Raw genomic sequence first — 24,107 nt, 5'->3', positions numbered from 1 at the left:
AATTCATTGAGACTTGTTTTATAGCCTAGCATAGGGTCTGTCCTGGATAAGGTTCCAGATATACCTGAGAAGAATGTATATTCTGCCTTCTTGGGTGGAGTGGTCTATAAGTCAGTGAAGACAGGGTGGTTGATGACATTCACAGCTGATCAACAGTGTGGTTCATCTACACCCTTGCTGATATTTGCCTAATTGTTCTATCCGTTGTTGAGAGTGAGGTTGAAATTCCCAGTCATTACTGTGGAATTGTTCATTTCTCTTTTTTACCCTCTCCGTTTTTGCTTTGTGCCTTTTGAATGAAGGGCTGGACGGAGGTGGCCCTCAAACACCCCAAGCCAGTAAGGCCTCTGTGCTCTGCCGGCGGGCGTGAGTGCAGGCAGTCGAGGGCATTCGACTCGGGCCGTTGCACGTCTGCCCAGGCTCTTCCGCTGGCCTTGTGCATTTTCCCTGCGCCTGCGTGCAGCGTGAGCTTGGCTGGGAGTGCTGGGTAGCTGCGTTCCTCTCCTGCCTCCACTGTGCATTCACACAAGTCACCGGTTACCGAGAACACACTCACTCCAGCTGCAGCTGCCCTTCGGGCCAGTCGGGCCATTGGCCTTCCCAGCTCACCCGCCCTGGAGATTTAGTGTCTCGTGCGGTGACAGTGCTGCTGGACAGAGGTGTCACCCAGGGCTTCACACCGAGCGAGCCCACCTGACCATGGCGACAGAGCGGCCTGTCCTCACGTCTTGCTCTCCCCTCCAGAACCTCTGAGCCAGTTGAGCCCAAGCGACGGGACAGGAGCGGCCCCGTGCAGAAGCACCGCAGATGCTCGCTGCTCTCCCTGAACTTCAGCAGGTTTTCAAACACAAACACTCCTCGGTGGTTTTGTCTTTGAGCAGTTGGCAGAGCGCTGCCATGGTGGTGGTGTTGGTGTCGCACAGCTCTGTAACTGCTTTGCAGGGGAAGGGTTTGCCAGCTTCTCCCTTGGCCACAGATGCAAGTCCTGCCTTCTTGTCTTAACTCAGCCACAGTGTCACTGTCACTCCCTGACCCAAGTCAGCATCACAGTTGCCATTGGGATCCAAAATAAAGGTCTCCACGTGGTAACTGGCTGGTGTGTCTCCTGAATGTCCTTTAACCCATGTCCCCTGCACTTGCTCACTCCTTCTCTCTTTCCCTCTCCCCCACCCATGGTCCATTTGTCAGAGAAACTGGCTCATTTTTCCTGCAGCATTTCCCACTTTCTGGAATTTGCTGAGCGCATCCTGTGGTGGTGTTGCACGTGTTTCTCTGCCCGCTGCATTTCCTGTAAAGTGATCTCGGGATCTAGAGGCTTGGTCCCATTCAGGTGCTGTGCATACTGGTGGCTTCCCACCAGAGACCCATCCCATCTGCCTGTCTCGCTTTTTGTGGTCTTAGTAGCTAGTGATGCCCAATGTCTTGATCCAGAAGGGGCTGCAGATGGTTGATTTTCTAGTTTTAGCTTGTCTTCTTCATTTATGAGACACAGTACTTCTGTAAGGAAAAACTTCTCTTCATCTACTCTGCTGTCATCCAATAGTGTGGGAAGTCCTTACGGGAAAGGCAAGACAAAGGCTGGCTTCTTTCACTTTATTTACCAATTTCCAAGGTAGTGAATTTGTTCTCTACACCCCTTAACAGTGATCAGTGGGTGGTGGCGGTTCTGGTGCATTACGAGTTTAAGTGTATTTGCTCTGTTTCAGTCATACATGGTTGCAGTAGCCAGAACCATTTATCCATCATTGGAGGGGAGGCCTCTCGGGGCCGGCTGAGGCCTTCTGAGGGCCCAGAGTGCTTCTTGCTATTGAACAGTCCATTGCTTCTAAGCCTTGTCATTATATGCCTGTGTTTCAGCAAATACCATTTTCCTGTAATAGGCAGAGTCTTTAGCTATGTGGACAATTTTGGAAACAGCAGCTTTTGTCCTTGGAAATACTTGGCCAAGATTGAGCCGTTGCTGTTCTGTAGGAATCTCTCCCTCATGGGCTGACTGACAGTTGTCTCTGCTAGATCTCTACGGTAACCTTACTAAGGGGCATCTCTTTGGACCCTTTTTCCTTGTGCCTGAACCAAGTTCATAACTTCCCACCCTAAGCAGACAGCTGCACAGACACCACCACGGGCACCTTTTCTCCCTGTTGAGGAGCTTCCTCAACTCAGAATGCCTGCCGTTCTTGGTGGCTTAAGTATCATATTATATTCTGTTCCTTCTGGCCAGTATTCTGCATCCTTTTACATGTTTCTCATCATTTATTTTGGACCTCTGCTAAGTGCACGAGGGCCTCATCTACAGGTCTCAGCCATTTAACAGCTCCTGCTAACAGGAGCAGTGTCTTTTGGCAATATATTTCCATGTCTTGTCAGTTACAGTGATGACCACTCCCTGCCTCTCAGGCTTCATAGTCATTGACTGGAGGCTGTGTAGGGCGAAGATGCTGACCCTGGTCAAATCAGGGCAACCGCATTTGGATGCAGTGCCCTCTCTTCATTCACCAGGGACCCTTGTCAAATCAGACAGCAAGTTATTGTGAGGCTCAACTGGCCAAGGACGAGTGAATGTGCTCTTTGAAGAGTGAAGCTTTATGCAGATGTCGCAGGCAATGTGATGTCATCAGTAGCAGCTCAGTGGTGGTGCCCCAGATCCTCAGGGAGTGGCCCAGAGCCCAATAAGGGTAGCGACCCTACTTTGTTCAGCACTGTATGCCCAGCACCTGGCTGGGAGTAGATGCAATAAGAAAGAAAGAGTAGGCAGTGCAGAGTAGTCAACACCTGAGTGCAGACGAACTACAGTGTAAGCCACAAGGTGCAAAGCGGAACGTGATCAGCAATGTGGGTTTTCTGTTGCACACAAGACTTTTCTGGCACCTTGACTATACCATTGTAGAGTACTCGTTCCTTTTTGGATTCAAGTATTCACAGGTATGGAGATGGTAGTTACACAGGTAGTTATATAGAATATTTAAACTGTACACTTAAAATATGTGTACTTGATTGTATGAAAATTATACCTCAAAGTTAAGTTTTAGGTGGGTAAGAGAGGATTCTGTGAAGATAGTAGAGTAGGAACCCCTAACCTCTAGACAACAATTACATTGGTAGAATCTGTAGAACTATTTTGGAACTCTGGAGTCTATTGAAGGCTTGCACCTTCCAGAGAAAGGCTTGGATGGTAAATTAAGGTTAATTTTGGTCAATTTCTGCTCTTAGCACAGTAGCAGCTGCCCACTCCCATCTCTCACTCCCAGCCCCTGCCAGGCAGCCATGCATGAGTTCCTGGAGCAACAACAATAATGACAACAATAAAAGAAAACAGTCAAATATGGGCAAAGGGCTTGAATAGACATTTCACCAAAGGAGATATACCAGTGACTAATAAGCACAGGAAAAGATGCTCCATGTCAGAAATCATTAAGGAAATGCAAATTAAAACTACAGTGAGATACCACCTCACACCCATCAGGACAGCTGCTGTCCAAATAACAGAGAACTAGTGTTGTCAAGGATGTAGAGAAATTGGAACCCTCATACACTGTTTGTGGGAATGTAAAATGGCACAGTCGTTGTGGAAAATAGCATGGTGGTTCCTCAAAAAATTAAAAATAGAATTAGCATATGACCCAGCAATTCCACTTCTGGATACATATTCGAAAGCCTCAAAGACGTGTCTGACACCCATGTTCGTAGCATCATTATACACAGTAGCTGACCTATGGAAGCAGCCTGCCAGCGGATGAATGGATGAGCAAAACATGGTACGGCCACACAATGGAATATTATTCCAAAATTATTCCATTATTCCAGCCTTAAAAAGACATGAAATTCCAACACAGGGTGCAACAGGGATAAATCTTAAGGACAATATGCTGAGTGAAATAAGCCAGTCACAGAAAGACAATATTGTATGATTCCACGTACATGAGGCACTTAGTCAAAATCCTAACAAGTTGTTGCATTACACCGGAGAATTAACAGATGGTAAGGTAGCGCTTGAGGTCGCGCTGCATCAGAGTGCACACATAGTCCAGGAGGCTGACTTGTCACCTGCTGGATCGTCAGCTACTCTGCCCTCAAGCTGTGTCACATGGACAGTGGATCAGCAATGAAATGCTCAGGCTCTTGGGGCAGACCACCTGGGTTCGAATCCCAGCTCCCATAAAGCTCTGTGACCTTGAGCAAGTTAGTTTGCGACTGGTGCCTCCATTTCCTCTCCTGAAAAATGGGCATAATAATATTTACCTCATAGGATTTTGTGAGGATTAAATAAGTTAATGCAAGAAGAGTTTAGGATAGTACTGGTCCATAGTGGGCACTCAGTGAATGTTGACTGTCATGATTATTTGACAGTAATTATTGTGAGCACTTAGCCTTGATTATCCGTATCATTGTTATTGTCAGGGCTTGACCAGTTGGGGGAATCCACAGCACATGGTTTCCCGTGCAGCTCTCTGGCCCTCCCTAGAGCCGTCAGCAGCAGGTGGCGGCCTGTCTCAGCCTCTGCAGTCCTTGGCCCATCCACCCCAGTCCTTCAGGAGTCCTGGACGGGTGACTCGGTCTTGCCAACACCCCCATTCTGACCTAGCCCAGGCCGGGGCTTCCTAAGTGTCATTTCCTGGTGGGCCAGGTCAGTCTGTGTCCCATAGGACCCCCTACCTGGGAGAGGGAGAGCAGAGGGAGGAGTGGGGGGGAGAAGCCTTATGATGGCCCAGTGGGCGCTAGGACCTTTACACGTACTGCCCACTGGAAGCCTCTGAATCACTGTGAAAAGGCACCCTGTGGGCGCTGTGTGTGCGGTGCTGAGGGCCACTCAGTGAGAGGAGGGGCTTGCCTGCCCCCAGACGTGGGGCCTGGCTCCTGGCCTCAGGGAGTCTCACCTTCTCCAGAGCAGCTGTGGGCCAGTTTCCTCCCCAGTATCCTCTGCATCTCCCCTGGGGCTTCACACTTGACCTCCTCATCTGCCAGCGAGGAGGGCTGGCGCTGCTGTGACCCTGAGCGCCTTCCCTGTTGCTACCCAAGCATGGCAGCCTGCTTCCGCAGGCTGTCCCGAGTCCGGAGACTCCGGTGAAGATGCTCACTGATGGCCCGTTGGAAGAGGCAGGAGGGCCTCCCGGGCAGGGGGAGCAGCGTGTCCAGAGGCCCGAGAGAACCTGGTGTGTTCAGGGAGGAAAGACGCCGCCGTACCTGGAGGGCCCTGGGGCCCCACTAGGGAACGGGGCGTCCCTGCTTCGCGGTGGAGCAGCCGGGAGGGGCCGGAGAAGGGGCGGAGTCTGCTCAGGTGTGGATTTTCAAAAGACAGCTTCGACGGTGGAGAGGATTCTTTCAAAAGCAACTTTTTTCTAGACCTCTGATGGCAACTTGCATTATCCCGTGTAACTGGTAAAATGTTTATTTTTAACAGTTGAAATGTAATCTGTCGTATTTTGTAGATGGGAATTTCTTAGCAATAGGCTCCCATGACAACTGTATCTATATATACGGAGTCGGTGACGGCGGGCGGAAGTACACGCGAGTGGGCAAGTGCTCGGTAAGCCTCCGCCCGGTCCCCCCGATGTGCATGTGCCCCGTCAGTCACGCCCGCCCAGGGTTAGTCGGGAGTGTGTAAAGCCAGGGACACTCACCCGGTGGCTCTCTCCCCCAGGGTCACTCCAGCTTCATCACACACCTGGACTGGTCTGTAAACTCCCAGTTCCTCGTGTCAAATTCTGGAGACTATGAAATCCTCTATTGTGAGTAACGCCCCAGGAGTTGTCTGGATTCAGAGCACGTGGAGTGTTCACTCTGAGACCAAATGGGGCCTCCTTCAAAACACCACTTCCCATGTGCCTCGGGCGCATGATGTCCCCTCTGGGCAGAGCTTCCTCCTCTGTGAAACAGAGGAGATGGGCGGGACGCCCTCTCAAGTCCTTCCTGACCCTGAGACACTTGGGATTCTGGCCGACTGCAGGCCCTTTGGGGAGGAGATGTGGGGCTCTTAGGAGCAGTGGCTGACGCGGGCAGACGTGGCAGGAGAGTGGGGTCAGAGCCGTCACAGTGAGGGCGTCCTTTGTGACTCGGCATCCTGAGCAGGAGAGACCATGAAATCTCTGGCCTGGATGGACGGCAGCCCCCGGGACCCCTCCTCTTCCTCTCCCACCCATCCCAGCCAGTGTCTGTGCCCAGGCAGGACCTGGGAACGTGAGGATGATAAAGGCTGGCAATTACGGAGCATGTACCACATGCTGTGTGCTGGTTCCTCACTCATTTGCCAAGCCCCCGAGTCATGGCAGGCTCTGGCCTGAACACGGGATTGTGAGCATGAACACAGGCGTGTGGAGGCCTGGTGTCCACCTGGCTGGAAGGCCCTGGAAGTGCAGTGTTCTTCCTAATGGTCCCACGGGGCCCACAGCACTTTCAGGCTTATCCCATTTTATACACAAGGAAACCTGGGCTCCTAAACGAGGCCAGAGGCATGAAGAGCCCATGGGAGGGAGCAGTCACTGGTTGAGGAGCCCAGGGCAGCCAGAGCTGCCAGGGGTGGAGGAACATGGGGATAGCCTGAGCCAGGACCATGCCTCCCTCCAGATGTCACCAGAACTGTGTTTACATTTTCCAGGGGTCCCCTCTGCTTGTAAGCAAGTCGTAAGTGTGGAAACTACGAGAGACATTGAATGGGCTACATACACCTGCACTTTGGGATTCCACGTCTTTGGTAAGTTTCCTGCAGCTTCCATTCAGTTCAAACACAAGGTGTGGCTACTTTCAGAATATTTCTCTGATAGTTGTGAGATTTCGCAGTCACCAGTTTTGTCCAGCTCCTCAGTTGGTGCATGGACCCTGCAGGAACGTACTCCGCAGCTCCCTGGGGAGGAGCCAGAGAGGTGGGTCTTAGCTCTTTTCTATGGTATGAAATGTGTCCTGAGATAATTCTGCAGAGTCTTCTCATATAAGGTTGTGCCGAACTTTCTAGATAGATGGACTAGATGGCACTCAGTGAATTTACTTATCATTTGTTAGAGTTACTATATTTCTTTGGTCCTTAAGCTAAATGTTTTGCTCCCTTCAGAGTTCAGATTAGGAATATATTCATAAATGGTCTAAAATAAATTGCCACATTTTAGTAGAATTCTAAAAAAGCAGTATTTATGATCTCTTTACATAAGACCATAAGTCAATCAATTGGTCAGAATCTCACAAGTCTCATACGAGCTGACATTTTACCATTCTCTAGTATAAATGCCAGGACCCCCTGGGTCTACTCCAGATTTGCCAGTTGAGAAACAGACTCACTCAGCTCTCTTAAATTCAAAGTTATTGGAATCAAAAGGGTTTCCTAGAGCAGTGGTGAGGAGACACCACTCCCACTCCCCTAGACCCCATTCCAGGCCATCTAGGCCACAGGGCCCCCAAAACAAACTGCCAGAGCCCAGCCCACAATGGGTAGATACCTGTCAGGTGCCACCAAGTAAGCAGCCACAGTGAGCTGGCACCAGGGAAGGCCTGAAAGACACATAGACCCAGAATTTAAAAGCCCTTTGACTCTCATATGTAAAGAGTTATGCCAAAAAAAGAAAAGCTAGGAAACTGCAGGCTTGAGGACTAGTCAGCTTCCCATCAGATGATCAGGGATAAAGGGAAAGCATTGTATTCAGAACCAAGGCTTCTGGAACTCTCTGCTGTAGTATCAAGAAGGGCCCAAAAGAGGTGGAAGCCAGAAAGCCTATCATTGCTGCTCCCATGAAGGGTTAAGCATTGAAACATTCCCTGGGAATGGCCTGGAGTGCAGTGATCACAGAACAGGGAGGGCTGGAGCTGGGACAAAGTACTCTTCTGGCCCTGGTTTCTCATGCCTGGGGCTTGTGGCGGTTTTATTTTCATGAGAGCTCAGTCCGCATGCAGTGTGGCCCAACGCCTCTGGTATTTCCAGTGCTCTGTCTGCACCCTTTGTTTTAGGAGTGTGGCCAGAAGGCTCTGACGGAACCGACATCAATGCCGTCTGTCGGGCCCACGAGAAAAAGCTCCTGTCCACTGGCGATGACTTCGGCAAAGTGCACCTCTTCTCTTACCCGTGTTCCCAGTTCAGGGTAAAGAGCTCCACTCAGCCACTACTCATACCCTTGGGGGCGTGCACTCCCGACCCACCTGGCTGCTGGTAGTTGAATGGAAAGGCGCAGTGTGTGAACGCTGCCTGTCACTCATGGAGATGTGACCCTGCCGTCCTGCTGTCCTAGAGCTTCGGGGCTCCCCACTGCTCTCTGGGGAAGCCCTAGATCTGGCTTGTGCCCCTATGGCTGCCTTCACGGTCCTCACCCCTCCCTGCTCCACCTCACTCCCTGTGCCCCAGCCTGCGAGCTGAGCCCAGGCCAGTGACTGAAACGCCCGCCTTGTCCTTCCCGGGCCTGATCCCTCTTCCCCCTTGGCCCCTGGCACCTCCTTTGGGTCTGCCCTGTGCCCAACACATCCCTCTGGTATGAGACACATCCCGGCCTGGGGCTGTCATTGGCCTGCACCTTTCCCCGACCAGACCAGATTCTTCATGCACTGGGGACCGGGGGCTCCGTGTGGTTCCTTTCTGTGTCCCTCCTGTGTCCGTGCCCTGCTGAGCTGCTGAGCAGGCCAAGAAAGAAGGGATGAAAGGATGAATGTAGAATTCTAGCACTTTCCAACTCCAGATAGTTTGCTTGGCACTGATCCCCCTCTGTGTCCCTCTTCCCCAGGCCCCCAGCCACATCTACAGTGGGCACAGCAGCCATGTCACCAGCGTCGATTTCCTCTGTGATGACAGCCATCTCATCTCCACAGGCGGCAAGGACACGAGCATCATGCAGTGGCGGGTCATCTAGTCCCGGAGGAACCGAGGGAGAACAGGCTTGGGGGCTCGGGCGCCATAGCTGGGTCACTGTGATTGTTCTGTCTGCAAAGGTCTTACAAACCTCAGGAAAACTCCTCCCGCGACCAGTTACCTTAGCTCAGTGAGTCAGTGAGCGCCACGTCGGATCACAGTTCCGGTGTCTCTTTAGTCGTACAATATATCAAACCAGTGCGGATTTAATATAAAAACGATGCCGAGGTGTACATGGGGGTGCCATCGGCAGAAGTAACTGGTGTGTCCCTCGTAGCTCTTCCATGAACTCTTCAAAAATGGTCACAGAATGCCTTCTAAAATACTGTATATAGGCTCTACTCTGCCACCATCCAGCTCGCTACATCAAATATTTATGACAACCAGGAGGTACTGAATCATGATGGCTGTTGATTAACTGGTCCTAAGTGGGTAAATCAATTGAGAAGAGAGTGAATTACTGATTAGCACAGCTGGATCAGGAAAGGCAAACATGACTCTATTTGGTTACATGTTCTAAGGTTTACTCAGTTCTCCCTCCGGGAGGCAGGTGAGAAAGAGGTTGTCTTCTTGTGTTAAGCAGATTCTCCTCCGGATCAGGAGGATACATGGGCATTTTGGAGTTTCGGTTAGACGGTCTGCCTAACCAAATGCAGTCAGCCGTGTAACACCCTTCTCTTCCCTGTTCACGTGCCCTGAACAATGGGGGGACATTTAGCCCCCTTCCTCTGTATATTAATTGGCATGATATGGTATTGGACTTGCAAAGAATTTTAGCAATTCATGATAAATACGTAAGGCTAGGCTTTACTATTTTATGTTTATGGACATTGTATATCTGTATTTTAAGACCAAGTAGACCAAGTCAAAAGATATCTCGTACATGAACCACAGACCTGTGGCCGCGGGGAGAAGTCGGAGGGCTCCAGCAGGCATAAGGGCAGCTCCCTTGCTCTTGTGCATGGATGGCTCATTACCTTCTGAAATAAGATCATGTTCTGATGAGTAAAACGTACGTGGCATACATTTGTCAAGAAGGCCTTATCCATTTTGATTGTGTGACAGATTGAAATTTATTGTTTACATTTGGGAATGTATCTCAGATATCAAAAATAGAAGAGTAATAAGCAGACTTAAAAACAAATATTAAGATTTTCACTTGTTCTAGGCAAACAAATGAATTGAGTTGTCTGACCTCTACAGCACCAGTTGCTTAGAATGGCTGATTACATGCAACGTTTGCAAACATTTTTCATGACATCTCCATCCTGCTTAAGTGCAGGGCACCAGTGAACAATATGTACTGAAGATGAATCTGTTTGTATGGATCCTTATCAAATATATTCTGTAATGAAATAAAATCTGAAAAGTGGATTTCTTATTGACCTATAATCATGAAAGTATATAAATTAAAATATTTAAAATTAGATACGATTCATACTATATTCTGTTTCATGTACAGATTTTATTCTCACCTGGGTTGTTTGCCGATGGAACTATAGTTTGCATGGGGTATGTAAACACCGATCAAATTAGATAACTATGAAGAATTTAGCTTAATTACTGTACCCAATTGTTATTTTATTTGGTTATGTAAGTACTGGCAAAAATAATCATTTTTTAAATTAATAATTAAAGAAATAACTAGACAGGGAAGAGAAAGGGACTCATTATTGACATAATTATAAGATTTACTTTTATTTCTACCTACTTCCACTCTTTTCCAAGCTCAATAATGGAAAAAGGATACGCTTATAAACTACTGTTGCTATCTTCATACTTGCCCGCACTGTAAATGGACCTCTTTAAACAGCCTGGCATAAGCTTTGGGGGTGTTCATCACTCGCTCGCTCACTCATCAACACGGCTAGCGATGCCGTGCGCCAGCACTCACCTCTCTCAGCAAACAAGGCCTCAAGCCTCCAGGATTCTGCTGGGACAGGAGGCCCCAGAAGCCAGGGTGGTGCCAGGCCCCTTCCTCCCAGTGGCGTGAGGCCACTTCAGCTTAGCCCGGCTACTCAGGGTGTGGCGAGGGGCTGTTACTCTTATCTCAGTAGGTGGCATGGTGATGGTGGCGTGGATGAGATGTGAGCACTGGATGGGAGAGACAAGGGGATTGGCCCAGAGAGGCTGTGGGGTGACGTCAGCAGGGCCTGTGGTGGGTGGGGCATGGGCAGTGGTGAGGCCCAGGTCCCGGACTTCGCTGGTGGGATTGGCTGTGCCATTGGCTAAGATAGGGAGCACTGCAAGTTTGGAGGAGGGCGATGAGTCAGGCCTGGGACAGGCTGAAGTGAGGTGTAGGGCCTCTGACATCCAAGTGCACGTGTGAAGTAGGCATTTGGCCGGCAGGCTCGAAACCGAAGTCCAGCAGAAGGTGCTACTGGGAGGCTGTCCACGGGAAGCCAGCATCTGACATGAGGGTATGGCTGAGATTGCGGGGTGCCATCTGGGCAAGCAGAGGGCCTCTGACCTAGCTGGGGGGCTGGGAATCAAGGGTAGGCAGAGGGGTATGAGATGTCAGCAGGTAGGAGAAGAGCGAGGAGAGGGTTGGGGTGGAGCAGAAAACAGACCCAGGTGAGGGAGATCTGAGGACCTGGCAGCAGGGGCTGGGTGTGGTGCTCATGGAGCCAGTGTGGGCTCATCCCTCAGGAAAGGGCTTTCCAGCATCTGTGTGCAAAGCGGTGTTGGGCAGGAGCTCCAGGCATGGTCAGGGGCCTCATCAAGTGAGGAAAAGGGACACGAGGTCAAGATGAGGGCACAGGGGCCTTCCATGGCCTGCTGGACCTGAGTAGAAAGAAGGCTCGGGATTCCTGGCACTCACAGACTCACACTTGGGTTTCTTTGTGTGTGGTGCACCCTGGCGGTGGGGTGCAGAAGTGGTCTGCGGGTCACTGGAGAGCCCACTCAGGCATCTCCCCAATGCCCCTGATGTTGAGTGACCACTTCCACTCCCAGGTTTGGGAACAGGTCACCATCATCTAATCCCAGAGGCAGAAGAATGCATAGCAGAAACAACGTTTGAGCCCCTGTGTCCCCCTCAAAGGGGGTCCATCTAACGTACTACTGAGGTTGGCAGCAGCTTTTTGGTGAAAATAGCTGAGAAATGTGTACTTATTGCAAGGTAGAAACTGATCCAGGCTGCTCTTCCTACCATTGTTTTTAACTATGGAAAATTTCAAACATACACAGAAGTTGAGAGTCTCTCACTCAGCTTCAAAAAATATCAACATTAATAAAATCTGGTTTCCTCGGTCTCCCCTCATTTTGGGGAGAGACTAGTTAAAAGGCAAGTCCGAGCCACCGTGTGATTTCACTGATGCTTCGGTCTGCTGCCTGATGAGGGCCCTTCATGTAACCGCCATGCTGTCGTCGCAGCCGACCAGGCGAAGGAGCCTTTACATTGTCTGGCACCCAGGCGGTGTTCAGATCTCTTGAGTCATCCAACCAGCCCCATCCCAGTGCCTGGCACTGCCTGGGGGTGCGATGCACCAGCCATGTTCACCTTCCTCCCATGAAGATACGGGGTCAGGGTGCAAGACCCTCCTGCAGAACCTACTTCTTCCCTACCCTGCGTGCTGCTCAGACCTGCAGGCCCCCTGCCCTTCCCGCACCATCTCCCCTGGGCTGGACGCTCAGCGGTCCAGAAACCTTGGCCCCTGCCAGCCCCTCCTGCCCTGCCCCACACTCTGCCTCTGGGTCGCCAAGCCGGGCTCCTTCCAAAATCTACAAAAGTAGATGCCATAGCACCTATAAGTTGAAGGCTGAAAAGGTTATCATCAAAAGTTTAAACGATTTACACGTAAACCTTCCCTCCCAGATCTACACTGTTACAGGTGCACCACCTGGTGGCAGAAGCCCTGGTCCTCAGCTTGCCAAATGTGGTCTGTGGTCGCAGGGGTGGGTGGCAGGAGGGGAAAGGAAAATTCTTACTCCACTAAGGTGGTTCTCCACTCTGGATGGGCAGGTGTTTCAATTGAAAGCTCCTCTGGGAGATTTCAGAGATTCCTGGGGCCCCCACCGTGCTGGTGGTCTCACACTGGTCCTCCAGCTGGGTAAAGGCTTTCTGTTAAGCACCTGCTTTCCCCTGCAGCCCCTGCGCACAGGGAAGTCCTCCCGCGAAGTCCCGCTGCCCCTCCAGGAGGCTGGACAGGATCTGAGATGACCCCAGCACAGACCCTGGGCTAACTCGACGGCAGGCATCTGGTCTGAGGAAACTTTCCTGCCTCCTGTGCTCTGACAATGGGTGGGCAGTCACTGCCTCCTCTGGGCACCTGGCTGAGAGCCACCTGCTGCCCTTAGGCTTCTCAACCTCTAGTCCACAAATTCCAGGGGACAGGGGACACTAGCCAAACTCTCAAGAGGCTTGGGATGAGAGGGAAGCAACCTTACCCTCCCTCTTGGGAGAAAGGGGGTTGGAATCAACAGCTCAACTTCCCCTGAAGAAATCCTCCTTACAAATGCTTTCAAAAATTTGAATTCCCAACCCTTTTGTACCCTTAACGTGGATGTGGAGGCTGAGTGGTGCCCTGGGAGGCTCCTCTGGAAACGCAGCCCACGTTTAGCAGCATGGTTGGAAAGCAGTGTCTACTGGCTCTTGGCCCCTCTCCCGAAATGTCAGCTCAACATCTGGTTACACAACCCTGAGTATCCCTGCGCAATCTCCTTGGGCATTGGAGCAAGAGTTTCTCCGGGATCTACTGAGGACTGCGACTACTGGTTTCCCAGGACGCACACAGGCTCAGCTTCACTAGGTTTTGCCGAGTCTTTCTGCCCAGGGGCAGCACCGGCAGGGGCACAGAGTTCCCGCAGGCCACTTCCTCGCCGACAGTCACAAGCACAGCAGCCTTGGGCGGTGATAGGCAGAGGGTCAGGAAGATGGCTGCCTGCTCACGGTTGCCAGGTAGTTGGCGGCAGAACTAAGGCGGGGACTCCCAGTTCTCCTGAGCTGCATTCCATGCCAGCACCGGGGGCCTCGGACTGATGCCCTGCAGAGTTGATAGGAGAGGCTCTCCTAGCTAGAAAGTGCTGAATGCCACATGTGGCGTGTAGTCTGTAGAGATTTGAGTGTTGGTAAGGTATGGAAGGCATGGAAGAGCTCTGTAATGAAACCTGTGTATGCTGGCATTTCCCAAATGTGAGCATTGGCCACCTTTACTCCCAAGTCGCTGATTATTGGCCACTGTGGATAAAATGAGAGTCCCTGTGGCCAGGATTCTCACCTGGCCCTGGTTGACTGGCTCACTGCACACCTGTGGGCAATACATGGCTGTGGACTCTATATAAAGAGCTCCACCCAGTGCTCTGGGCGAGACACAGTGGCATGGCCGCAAGGCTGCAGGAGAGCAGAGCAGAGGCTGGATGGTGGCAGCGCCAAGGACGGAGGCCCAGAGGATGGCTGTGCGGGCAGAGGGGCCCAGAGGCAGAGCCCGGCTTGCTGCCTGCAGACTCGCTCTGAGTGGACGGGATTCTAGTGACTGACCTGCCACCTGGAAATAAAGTTGAGTAGAATCCTTTCGCCCCAAGAACGTTTTGCTGTCAATTTCTTTGGTCACCTTGAATCCACAGTGACCTTGCCCGGGGCTGAAACCCATTGGCAAGACAGCTGTGAATGAGTGTTCCATGCCAGACCACCTTGGGAAACCCTGGGCGAGACGATCAGTTATACAGGGGCTCAATATAGCAAAGAGGTGAAAGGGGACCCCAGGGCCAAACCATTCTCCACCCCGTCCTCTCCCCTCCTCCATTTCTGCTAGAAAGGGCTTCAGAGCCATAGTCAAGGCGCAGGAGGGCTTCTCTGCTCTGGCATTCCCGGTCAATATCTTTATTCAAGAAGTCCCACTTTCCTCCAGAGCATCGGCCTCACCGATATAAACAGTCAGTAACTGAGACCCCAGCTCCAATGATGCACGTCGTCTGGCAACGGAACAAGCCCCTGGCCAAGGGAGGAGGGACCCTGGCTCCTTGTAGGAGGACAGCTGCCATGGTGTTAGGAGGGGTGGAGCGAGGGGACACTGGGGGAGAATTTGCTTATAACAGTGGGGGTGACTTCCCCCACTCACCAGTCCTGAGCTAGGAAATGCCCAGCTCCCCGCCGCAGCGCGGCCGATGTCACGTGGTCTGGGGCATTCTGGGATTCCTCTGCCCAAAGGGGCTTCTGTGTCTCAGGTTACCCCCAGGACCCTCGGAGCCATGACTACAGAAGAGGAGAGCGGGCCCTTCTTGCTGCCCACACGCCACGTGCACCCTCGAGACTGCGTGGTGTGCCTGTTCTCACCTGGTTTATTGGGTTTATCTCGCTCTGATTCTCACAGAAGCCAGGTGTCGGAACCACAGCCCCAGCTCATCATGTGCCTTTGAAGGAAGCCACGGGAGAAGCCAGCTGGCACCCCGGGCTCCTGCCTCAGGGCACCCGAGGTTGCCCTGCCCTCGCTTTCAATCACTGGGTCTGCTGGCCCACGTGAATGCATTTTTGGAAACCTACATGCTGCAGGAAAGGCCTCTCCCTTGTTCCTGCGCATTCACCGCAGTCTCCTTCCCGGGCTGCGGCGACTCCGGCCTCAGGCATCGGCTGGGAGCTGGATGGAGAGGACCCCGCGTGCTCAGGACAGCCAGGTGGGGGTGTCTGGGGCCCAGGAGGGCAGCTGCCCGCCCCCACAGCAGGGGAGTTTATTTCAACACATCATACATGCTGGAGCTGCAAGGAATTTCGGGAGTCATTTTGAGGGAGTATTTCCCAAAATGTGTTCCCTGGGACACTGGTGCCACCGGGTGTTCATAGACCCTGGGTTTGGGAATCGCTGAGTTAAACGGGTCTGAGAGGGCTTTTTGTGTATATCTTCCCAGAGTTGTTAATACATTAATATGTGCTTGGAGAGTCCAGAGGAGCCACTGTGTGCGTCCATCCATCAAGCACCATCCCCTATCAGCGTGGGGACCCATCCTGGGACCAGGAAGGCCACAGGACACCACAGCTCTCGTCCTCATTGGCAGGGAGGGGCCAGCTGCAGCGGAAGCTGCCTGAGGCCGGGCGCTCAGGAAGGTAGCCTTTGAGCAGGGAGCGGAGTGTGGAGTGAGGCCAGGCCTTGTGGCCATGGTAGAGACGGGGCTCAGCATCCCAAGGCTGTCTCACCACCCGGCCTTTCCCTCCTGGGACACCTCCGCCAGGCAGTCTCCGGGAGCACACGTTGGGAGAGGAAATGCTGTTTTGTTCAGCCCCCTCTTCCTATAATCATAGGAACCAAAACCCTTGGAGAACAGGGCCTTGGTGACTATGACCTTGGCAGGGAAAGACCCTGGCTACCTTAGTTTGTTTCTTTTTACAAAATAAAACTTACTGTGCTTTTTAATGATAAAACAAATATATACTCATTATAGCAAATTCAGGACACCTGCCACATCTCCACCACCCAGGAGCTGCACCATATTTCTCTGTGCATTTCCTCCATGTATTTTTTCTGTGAGTGTATTTTTGGATGTGGTTAACAGCTTGCATATACAGCACTTTAGATTGCTTTGTTCATGTAACTTTATAAGCATTACCCGTGTCATTATAACCTTGTTACAAATCACTCCTCAGGCCGCCTAACAGCTGCTGTGATTTGATAGCTGGCTCCTTGTCCAGTCATCTCACGTTGCTGATGATGGAGATGGCAGTGGTCAGAAAACATGACCCAGGCGCCCTTCTGAGGGCCACAGCGTGCTCTCTCACGGCTCCTTCCAGCCATGGTTATGGCTCAAAGTTTACCCAAGGGGAGGACCTCCCGGGTCCGCCCTTCCCTCTCTCCACCGTCCCTGGCCGAGCTCGCCAGCTCCAGTCGCCTCTCCAGCCCCGAAGCGGGCCCGGATCCCTATCTCTGACTCAGCTTCCTTCAAACCCACGCGTCCACCTGCACACCTGCTGGGGCCTCGTAGGTAAAGCTCTTTCACGTTGCTCTTAGCCTGCTCGGCGGGTTCCTGGTTCCTTCCCGCGCCATCTCTCTATGCTTCCACAGCTTTATCCCCGCACCAAACGTTCTCTGTCACTGCCCAATCTTGGCACACATTAACTGCCCCATTTTTCCTCCCATTTTTCCTGGCCACTGTAACTCAAACTCAGCTTAAGTCACTTCCTCCAGGAAGCCTTCCCTGAGTGCTAGTCTGAGGTCTGATCCCTCCCATGTGTCCCCACTACCTTTATACTTCCCTTAGTGCATTGAATTGTAAGCGGCGGTTCACTTTCTGTGGCCCTTCCATTCATAAGCTCCTGGGCAGAACCTCTTGGCACCTTGCTCTCCTTGTCCTCTGACGCTTAGCACCAGGCAGGGCACAGATGGGTTCCCAGAAGTGTTAGATGGATATCTGAATGGATGGAGCTGTGGGTGGCAAGGTGAGCAATTGGCTTTGTATTGGATTCCTAAGATCTGCCCCTAATCTGAGTATCTTTTTCTGCTCCCAGCGTTTTACTACTACAGAAAATACACCGAGAACAGCATTTCCATTTGGCTTTTGTTTTAGATTTACTTCTTCAGGGGCAAGTGCTCAGAAGTGGAATTATTAATTTTGAGGGCAAGAACATCTTTACATCCCCTGATACATTTTGCAAAAATTAATTCCAAAATTATGGTAGCAACTTGGGAGGCTTTTTCTTTTATAGCAAAAAAATCCTCTTTCCATGTCTAAGTGTCTTCCTGGCAGAAGCCGCACAAAGCTATTTTTACCTAAAGGCTGTAAACCTCATCATTCTCAGAGGAGAAATTTGGGTGTGGTGCGGGAACTGCCTACTCGCCCTGCCAGCCCATCAGCCCCTGTGCACTAGCCTAGTTCCAGCTCATTTGGGAAAAGCAAGTTTAAATTATGTTCCAAATTAAGCAGTGGTTTTGTAAAAGAAGGAAAACACACATATGAACATCTCTCTCTCCATTTGGGGACTGAATTATGAACATCTTTAAAATTCTAAGAGACAAGAGAGCTATCAAAGCAAGACCAGTGAAGTTTGGCAGGTGAATGCTCTGAAAACGCAGAGCTGGAAGCAGATCAATGGTTGGGAGGTCATCTGGCTTTCCAAGTTGGTCTTAAAGCAGCAGCTTTCTTCACATGAAATCTTACAAGAAGATCCAGTCTGTATGGTTAAGAGTGCATTCATGTATCCAGGGATGGAGGGGACCAGAAACACTCTCATCCTGGGCTCGTTCTCCCCTCCCCCCTGACCTAGTCACCCCTCCCTGGCCACCTCCAGCTGCTCCATGGGGCTCTGTGGATAAAATGAAAGTTCCTGTGGCCAGGATTCTCACCTGGCCCTGGTCGGCTAGCTCACTGCACAGGTGTGGGCAATACATGGTTATTGACTCTATATAGAGCTGTGTCCAGCACTCTGGGTGACACGGTGGCACAGCTGCAAGGCTGCAGGAGAGCAGAGGCTGGAGTGGTGGCAGCATGGAGGACAGAGGCCCAGAGGCAGAGACCGACCAGCTTGCTGCATACAGACTTGTTCTGTGTGAACGGGATTTTAGTGACTGACCTGCCATCTGGAAGTCAAGTTGGGTATAACCCTTTCACCCCAAGAACGTTTTGCTGTCATTTTTTTGGTCACATTGAATCCATAACGAACTTGCCCGGGACTGAGACCCATTGGCAAGACAATAACTTTCACTGCGCCCCCCAGCCCCCAAAAAATATACTAATAAGCAAGCGTTGGCTGGAAGCCTTCCTGATAACATAAACAGTTGATTAACATATATTTTGTATGTTATATTTATTATATGCTGTATTCTTACAATAAAGTAAGCTAGAGAAAAGAAAATGTTTTTTTCAAATTGTCTCCCAAAAGACGTTCCAATATATTTATTGAAAAAATCACATATAAGTAGGCCCGCCCAATTCAAACTATTGTTTGTCAACTGTATTTACTCTTTAAGAACATTTTCTATTTCATGTAGATTCTAGAATTAAATTGAACTAAAACTGCAATAATAGTGTCTTTACATATTTTTTATTGAAGTGTAGTTGAGTTGCAATATTTTATTAGTTTCAGGTGTGCAACATAGTGATCCAACATTTCCATACATTATGAAATGATGTCATTATTTTATTCTCATTTACCCCTGCACTGTAAATCCTTTCTCATTCCTAGTGTTCTGTACTGTTGTTCTACTTCTTAGGCTTTGTGGTGTTCCAACTTATTTCTTTGTGAAGCAGCAAATTCTAATTTCATTTTTCAGTACTTTTTTTTCTAATTCATTATTTTCAGCTTTTTACCTTTATTAATTCCCTCCTCATTGTTTCTTTTTACTTTTCTGTTGTGTATTAAGTTGAATTCTCCCTTCATTTATATATATTCTGTTATATATATTATTTGTAATCAAAACATTTAAGGTATCCCATAGCCATATCCCAGAGGTGTTACTCTGTTTTCTCATGTTCATGAATTTCTTACTAATTTGTAGTTTTAATATTGATTTCTTCTTTGAGCTAAGTTATCTGGAGAAGTATTTTCACATTTCCAAGCTAAATTTTTATTGTATTTTTATGGCTTTTTAGGGTTTTGCTGCACCATGGCGACATTTCTGAACTCCAGGGATAACAAGAAAAGACTTTCAGCTTCCTGGGAGAAAAAATAGCCTGCCTGTGTGCAAAACAAACCCCCACACACACCCTAAGATGTCTGATCTTAATGCCTAGAACCTGCGAATATGTATGTTCCATGGTGAAGGGGAATTAAAGCTGCCAGTAAACTCGAGGTTCATAATCAGCTGTCCTTAATACAGGGAGAACGTCCTGGGTTACCCAGGAGGGACCAGTGTGATCACCAAGCCCGTCTGCGGAAGAGGTAGGAAGCAAAGGAGGCATGGGGGCCTGACTAAAGATGAAAAGTCAGAGTGAAGGTGGCCTGTGGCTGCTGGCTCTGAAGACGGCCCCCTCCTAAAAGGCCAGGAGCCACAGAACGTGGGTGGCCTTTAGAAGCTGGAAAGGGCAAGGGAACAGACTCCCGAGAGCCATCAGAAGGAGCACAGCCCTGCTGATACCTTGCTTTCAACCCAGGGAGACCCAGGTCAGACTCCTGACCCCAAGAACTATAAGAGAATATATGTGTGTTGTTGTAAGCTGGCAGGTTTTGGGCAATTTGCATGGCAACAATAGGAAACTAATAGACCATGTAAAAAGGAAAATCAGACCAGTTATTCAGCTTATCTGCGTTTGAAACTAGTTTACAGATGTCTGAGAAAAGAGGAATGCAGGCCTAAATCCTTTCCTGGCTAAGGATGTCATCTGTGTAGAAAGCAAAATTAAGGGCACTTCTACCAGTTTACATCCACGCGTGTGTTCTTCCAGACACATCCCCCTAAATTCTTAGTGAGCTCCTTTTTTTCAAACAGCTGATTGAGAAGTCTGAGGTCCAGGTGCCGGCAGGGTTGGGTCTTCTGAGGTCTCTCCCCTGAGCCTGCAGGTGGCCACCTTCTCGAGGTGTCCTCACATGGCCTCCCCTCTGTTCCTGGTGTCTGTGTGTGTCCCAGTCGCTTCTTATGAGGACCCCAGTCAGATTGGGTCAGCGCTACACTAAGGGCCTCTTTTTAACTTAATGACCTCTAGTGTTACTACCCCCAAATACATCCTGAGGTACTGCGGGAGAGGGATTCAAAATCAGAATTTAGGGGGAACTCAGTTTAACCCATACCAGGTTCCCTATTCCCACCCTGCCCACCACCCCCAGCCCTGGCAACCACTAGTCTACTTTCTGTTTCTATGGATTTATCCTTTTTGGACATTTCATAGAAATGGAATCAGACAATATGTGGTCTTTTGTGATTGGTTTCTTTCACTTAGCATCATGTTTTCAAGGTACTTTGATATTGCAGCATGTGTCAGAAGGTCATTCCTTTTTATTACCAAATAATATTCCTTTGTTTGGATAGACCACATTTGTTTATCCATTTATCAGTTGATGGACACTTGAGTTGTTTTTCACTTTCTGGCTATTATAAATAATGCTGCTATGAACATTTGTGTACAAGATTTTGTATGGCCATATGTTTTCATTTCTCTTGGGCATATACCTAGGAGTAGAATTACTGGGTGATACTGTGACTCTGTGTTGAAGAGTTTGAAGAACTGCCAGTCTGTTTTCTGAAGTGTTTGCACCATTTTACAATTGCACCAGAATGTATGAGGGCTCTAATTTCTCCCCATCTTCAACATCACTTACTTTCCTATTTATTTTTTTATTTATAGCCATCCTAGTGCGTGAAGCAGTATGTCATTGTAAATCTGATTTGCATGTCCCTGATAACTAATGATGTTGAGCTTCTTTTCATGTATTTGTTGGCCATTTGTATATCAGTTTTGGAGAAATATCTATTTGGATTCTTTGCCCACTTTTTAATTGGCCTATTTGTATTTTTATTATTGAATTGTAAGTGTTCGTTATAATTCTGGATATAAGGCCCTTTGCAGATAAATGATTTGCAAATATTTCCTCTCATTCTGTGAGTTGTCTTTTCATTATGATGGTAGCATTTGGAGCAAAAGTTTTTAATACTGATGAAGTCTGGTATAACTGTTTTTTCTTTGGTTGCTTGTATTTCTGGTGTTATATCTAGGGCACCTTTGCCTAAGCCAAGGTTATGAAGATTTACACATGTTTTCTTCTAAGAGTTTTATAGTTTTAGCTCTTACATTTAGGACTATGATCCATTTTAAGTAATTTTTGCATATGATAAAAAGAAGGTCCAACTTCATTCTTTTCCATTTGTATAACCAGTTGTTCAGCACCTGGTTTATTGAAGACTCTTCTTTGCTCCATTGAATTATCTTGGCACCCTTGTTATTTATATTCAATCAATTGAATATAAATTTAAGGGTTTATTTCTGGACTCTCAATTCTATTCCACTGATCTATATATATCTATCCTTAGGCCATACCACACTGTCTTAATTACTATAGCTTTACAGTAATTTTTGAAATCAGGAAATATGAGTCCTCCAACTTTGTTCTTCTAAATTGTTTTGGCTGTTTTAAGTCCTTTGCATTTCCAAATGAATTTTAGGGTCAGCTTGCTGATTTATAAAAAAAAGTGATTTTGACAAAGATTGTATTGCATCTATAGATCAATTTGGGGACTACTGTTATCTTAACAATATTAAGACTTCCAGTCAATGAATGAATGTCTTTCCATTTATTTAGGTCTTTTCAAATTTCTTCTAATGGCATTTTCTAGTTTTCAGTGTATGCCTTATATACTTCTTTTGTTAAATTTATTCCTAAGTATTTTATTCTTTTTGATGTTATTATAAATAGAATCATTTTCTTAATTTAACTTCAGATTATTCACAGCAAGTGTATAAAAATACAATTGATTTTTTTTTGTATGTTAATCTTGCATCATGCTTACTGAACTCATTTGTTTTACTAGTTTTTAGTGGATTCCTTAGGATTTTCTATACACAATGCACATTATATCATATGCAAATAGAAATTGTTTTACTTTTTCCCTTCCAATCAAATGCCTTTTTTCCCAGTGCCTTATTACTTCTGGTGAATACTGAAAAGCCACAGTGAGAATAGATAACCTCTTCTTGTTCCTGATCTTAGGGGAAAGCATCTGCTCTTTTAATGAGCTCTTGCGACTTAAAAAATCTTTTCTGCCCTCAATTATGGCTTCCCCTCCGTTCATCCCTTATGATTGAGAAGTTAGATCTCTTGAGTCTCATTTATGTGTATTTTGTCAATGATAGTTTCCATTTCTTTCTTACTGTGCTTTGCAAGGCAATTTTTTCATTTGATTTTCTAGGTCCCAAGTCAACAAACTGTAGTCTGCACTATAGCAAATCCAGTCTGGCCTGTTTTTGTGAATAAAGTTTTATTAGAACACAGCCACATCCATTTGTTTACAGATTGCCTATGGCTGCCTTCAAGCTACAGTGGCCAGGTGGAGTAGTTATGACAGAGATGGAATGTGCTGTAAAAAAGCCACAAATATTTACTATCTGGCCCTTTGCAGAAAAGTGTGCCAATCCTAGTTCCAGATCAGTGTTTTTTCTGTTTTTCACTACCTCAAATCGGTTTCTTTTAACTTTGAAATCATGTTTTTTATTTCCAAAAGTAATTTTTTGCTCTCAGATTCCTCTTTGCTAGATCTTCTTCACTCCCCTTATAATGTCTCCATTGTTCCCTCTGTTAGACCTGCCACCTTTTGACTGCTCAGCCTGGAAGCACATTTTGTGGGGAGATCGCAGCCTTCGAACCTCCCAAGTCCCCTAAAATGCTCACATAGTCAGAGGCCCAGCCCCTCAGCTCCACTGCAGAGTGTGTCCTCTCAGCCCAACAATGGCCTGACTGTCAGGGTCTCCAAGGAAGGCGTGAGACAGCCAACGGGAGCAGTAGCCAGGAAGATTCCTCCCCAGGGCTGATGGTGAGCAGCCCCCCAACGCTAGAACCTGATGACTGGGTCTGAGAATGCCGAGGGAGGCTGGCTTTCCTACGTGGGAGCTGGGTGGTGAGCCTGGGCCTCCTGGGAAAGGGTGCAGACTCCCGTGGGATGAAACAGCTCTCTCCAGGACTGCTGACTAGGTTGGCCTGAGGGATGCACTTGGTTTAGTTTTCTTAATCTAATTAAGTGAGAACACTAAGATCCCATTAACCAGGAACATTCGTGCAGCCTGGGACCGCTCCAGGCTCCTCCAGAAAAACAGGCCTGCCCCAGCCTGGGTCCTCTGTTCTCATACCTTTGCAGACAATAGCACTAAGAAGTTGCCATCTGCTTCTGTACCCAAAGTCCTCCCCAAGCCCCTGAACGCCCCTACATCGAGCGACACTTCCCTGTAGTCGGTCTAGATCTTTGAGTTACCCCAGCAGGAAGCTGGAGTTGTCCCTAGTATGACCACTGAAGGCCCCTCCCAAGTCACGCTTCCTGGGCCTTCAAAGTGGGTGGAACAGGAGGAGACTTGCTTTTTGAGCTGAGGAGGAGCCTGAGAGGGGGTCAAAAGAGAAGGCCCCACTCAGAAACACAGGCCATCCTCAAGGTGTGGAAGCCAAGATGGGCCAGAAGCAATTTATATTTCCTGCCAGGTGGAATAAGAACCTAAGCAGGAGCTTCAGTTTCCAAAATGTAATGCCTGCAGGTTTGTGTCTGTCCCTGCAGGCACTGCTTGGATGAGGATGTTTCAGCGGGATCTGTTCTGTGCTGTAACACACGAGTGGGGGTGGGAGAGTGTAAGTCCACGGAGAGGAAATCCCGGGGCAAAATACCTCTAAAAACCGAAATCAGTCAAAGGGAGAAATAAAAGTTTAAAACCGTTTATTGCTTACAAACTGCAG

At 48.8% G+C, this 24,107-nt stretch overlaps 1 protein-coding gene across 5 annotated transcripts in view; it reads left to right on the top strand.

The window, feature by feature from the left end:
* Positions 1–10,245, top strand: part of EML1 (EMAP like 1) — a 171,051-nt gene extending 160,806 nt beyond the window's left edge. For all 5 annotated transcript variants that reach the window (XM_036882126.2, XM_036882125.2, XM_036882127.2 and 2 more), the window contains 5 exons: positions 5,427–5,524; positions 5,639–5,726; positions 6,593–6,688; positions 7,930–8,060; positions 8,694–10,245. In XM_036882126.2, coding sequence (XP_036738021.2) covers positions 5,427–5,524; positions 5,639–5,726; positions 6,593–6,688; positions 7,930–8,060; positions 8,694–8,819 — 539 coding nt within the window. In that variant the 3' untranslated portion in view covers positions 8,820–10,245. The remainder of the gene's footprint in view (positions 1–5,426; positions 5,525–5,638; positions 5,727–6,592; positions 6,689–7,929; positions 8,061–8,693) is intronic.
* The last annotated feature ends 13,862 nt before the right edge of the window (positions 10,246–24,107 follow it).

This window comes from Manis pentadactyla, chromosome 11, assembly GCF_030020395.1.
Source record: "Manis pentadactyla isolate mManPen7 chromosome 11, mManPen7.hap1, whole genome shotgun sequence".
NCBI classification, from domain to species: Eukaryota; Metazoa; Chordata; class Mammalia; order Pholidota; family Manidae; genus Manis; species Manis pentadactyla.
This window is presented reverse-complemented; position numbering and strand designations above follow the sequence as displayed.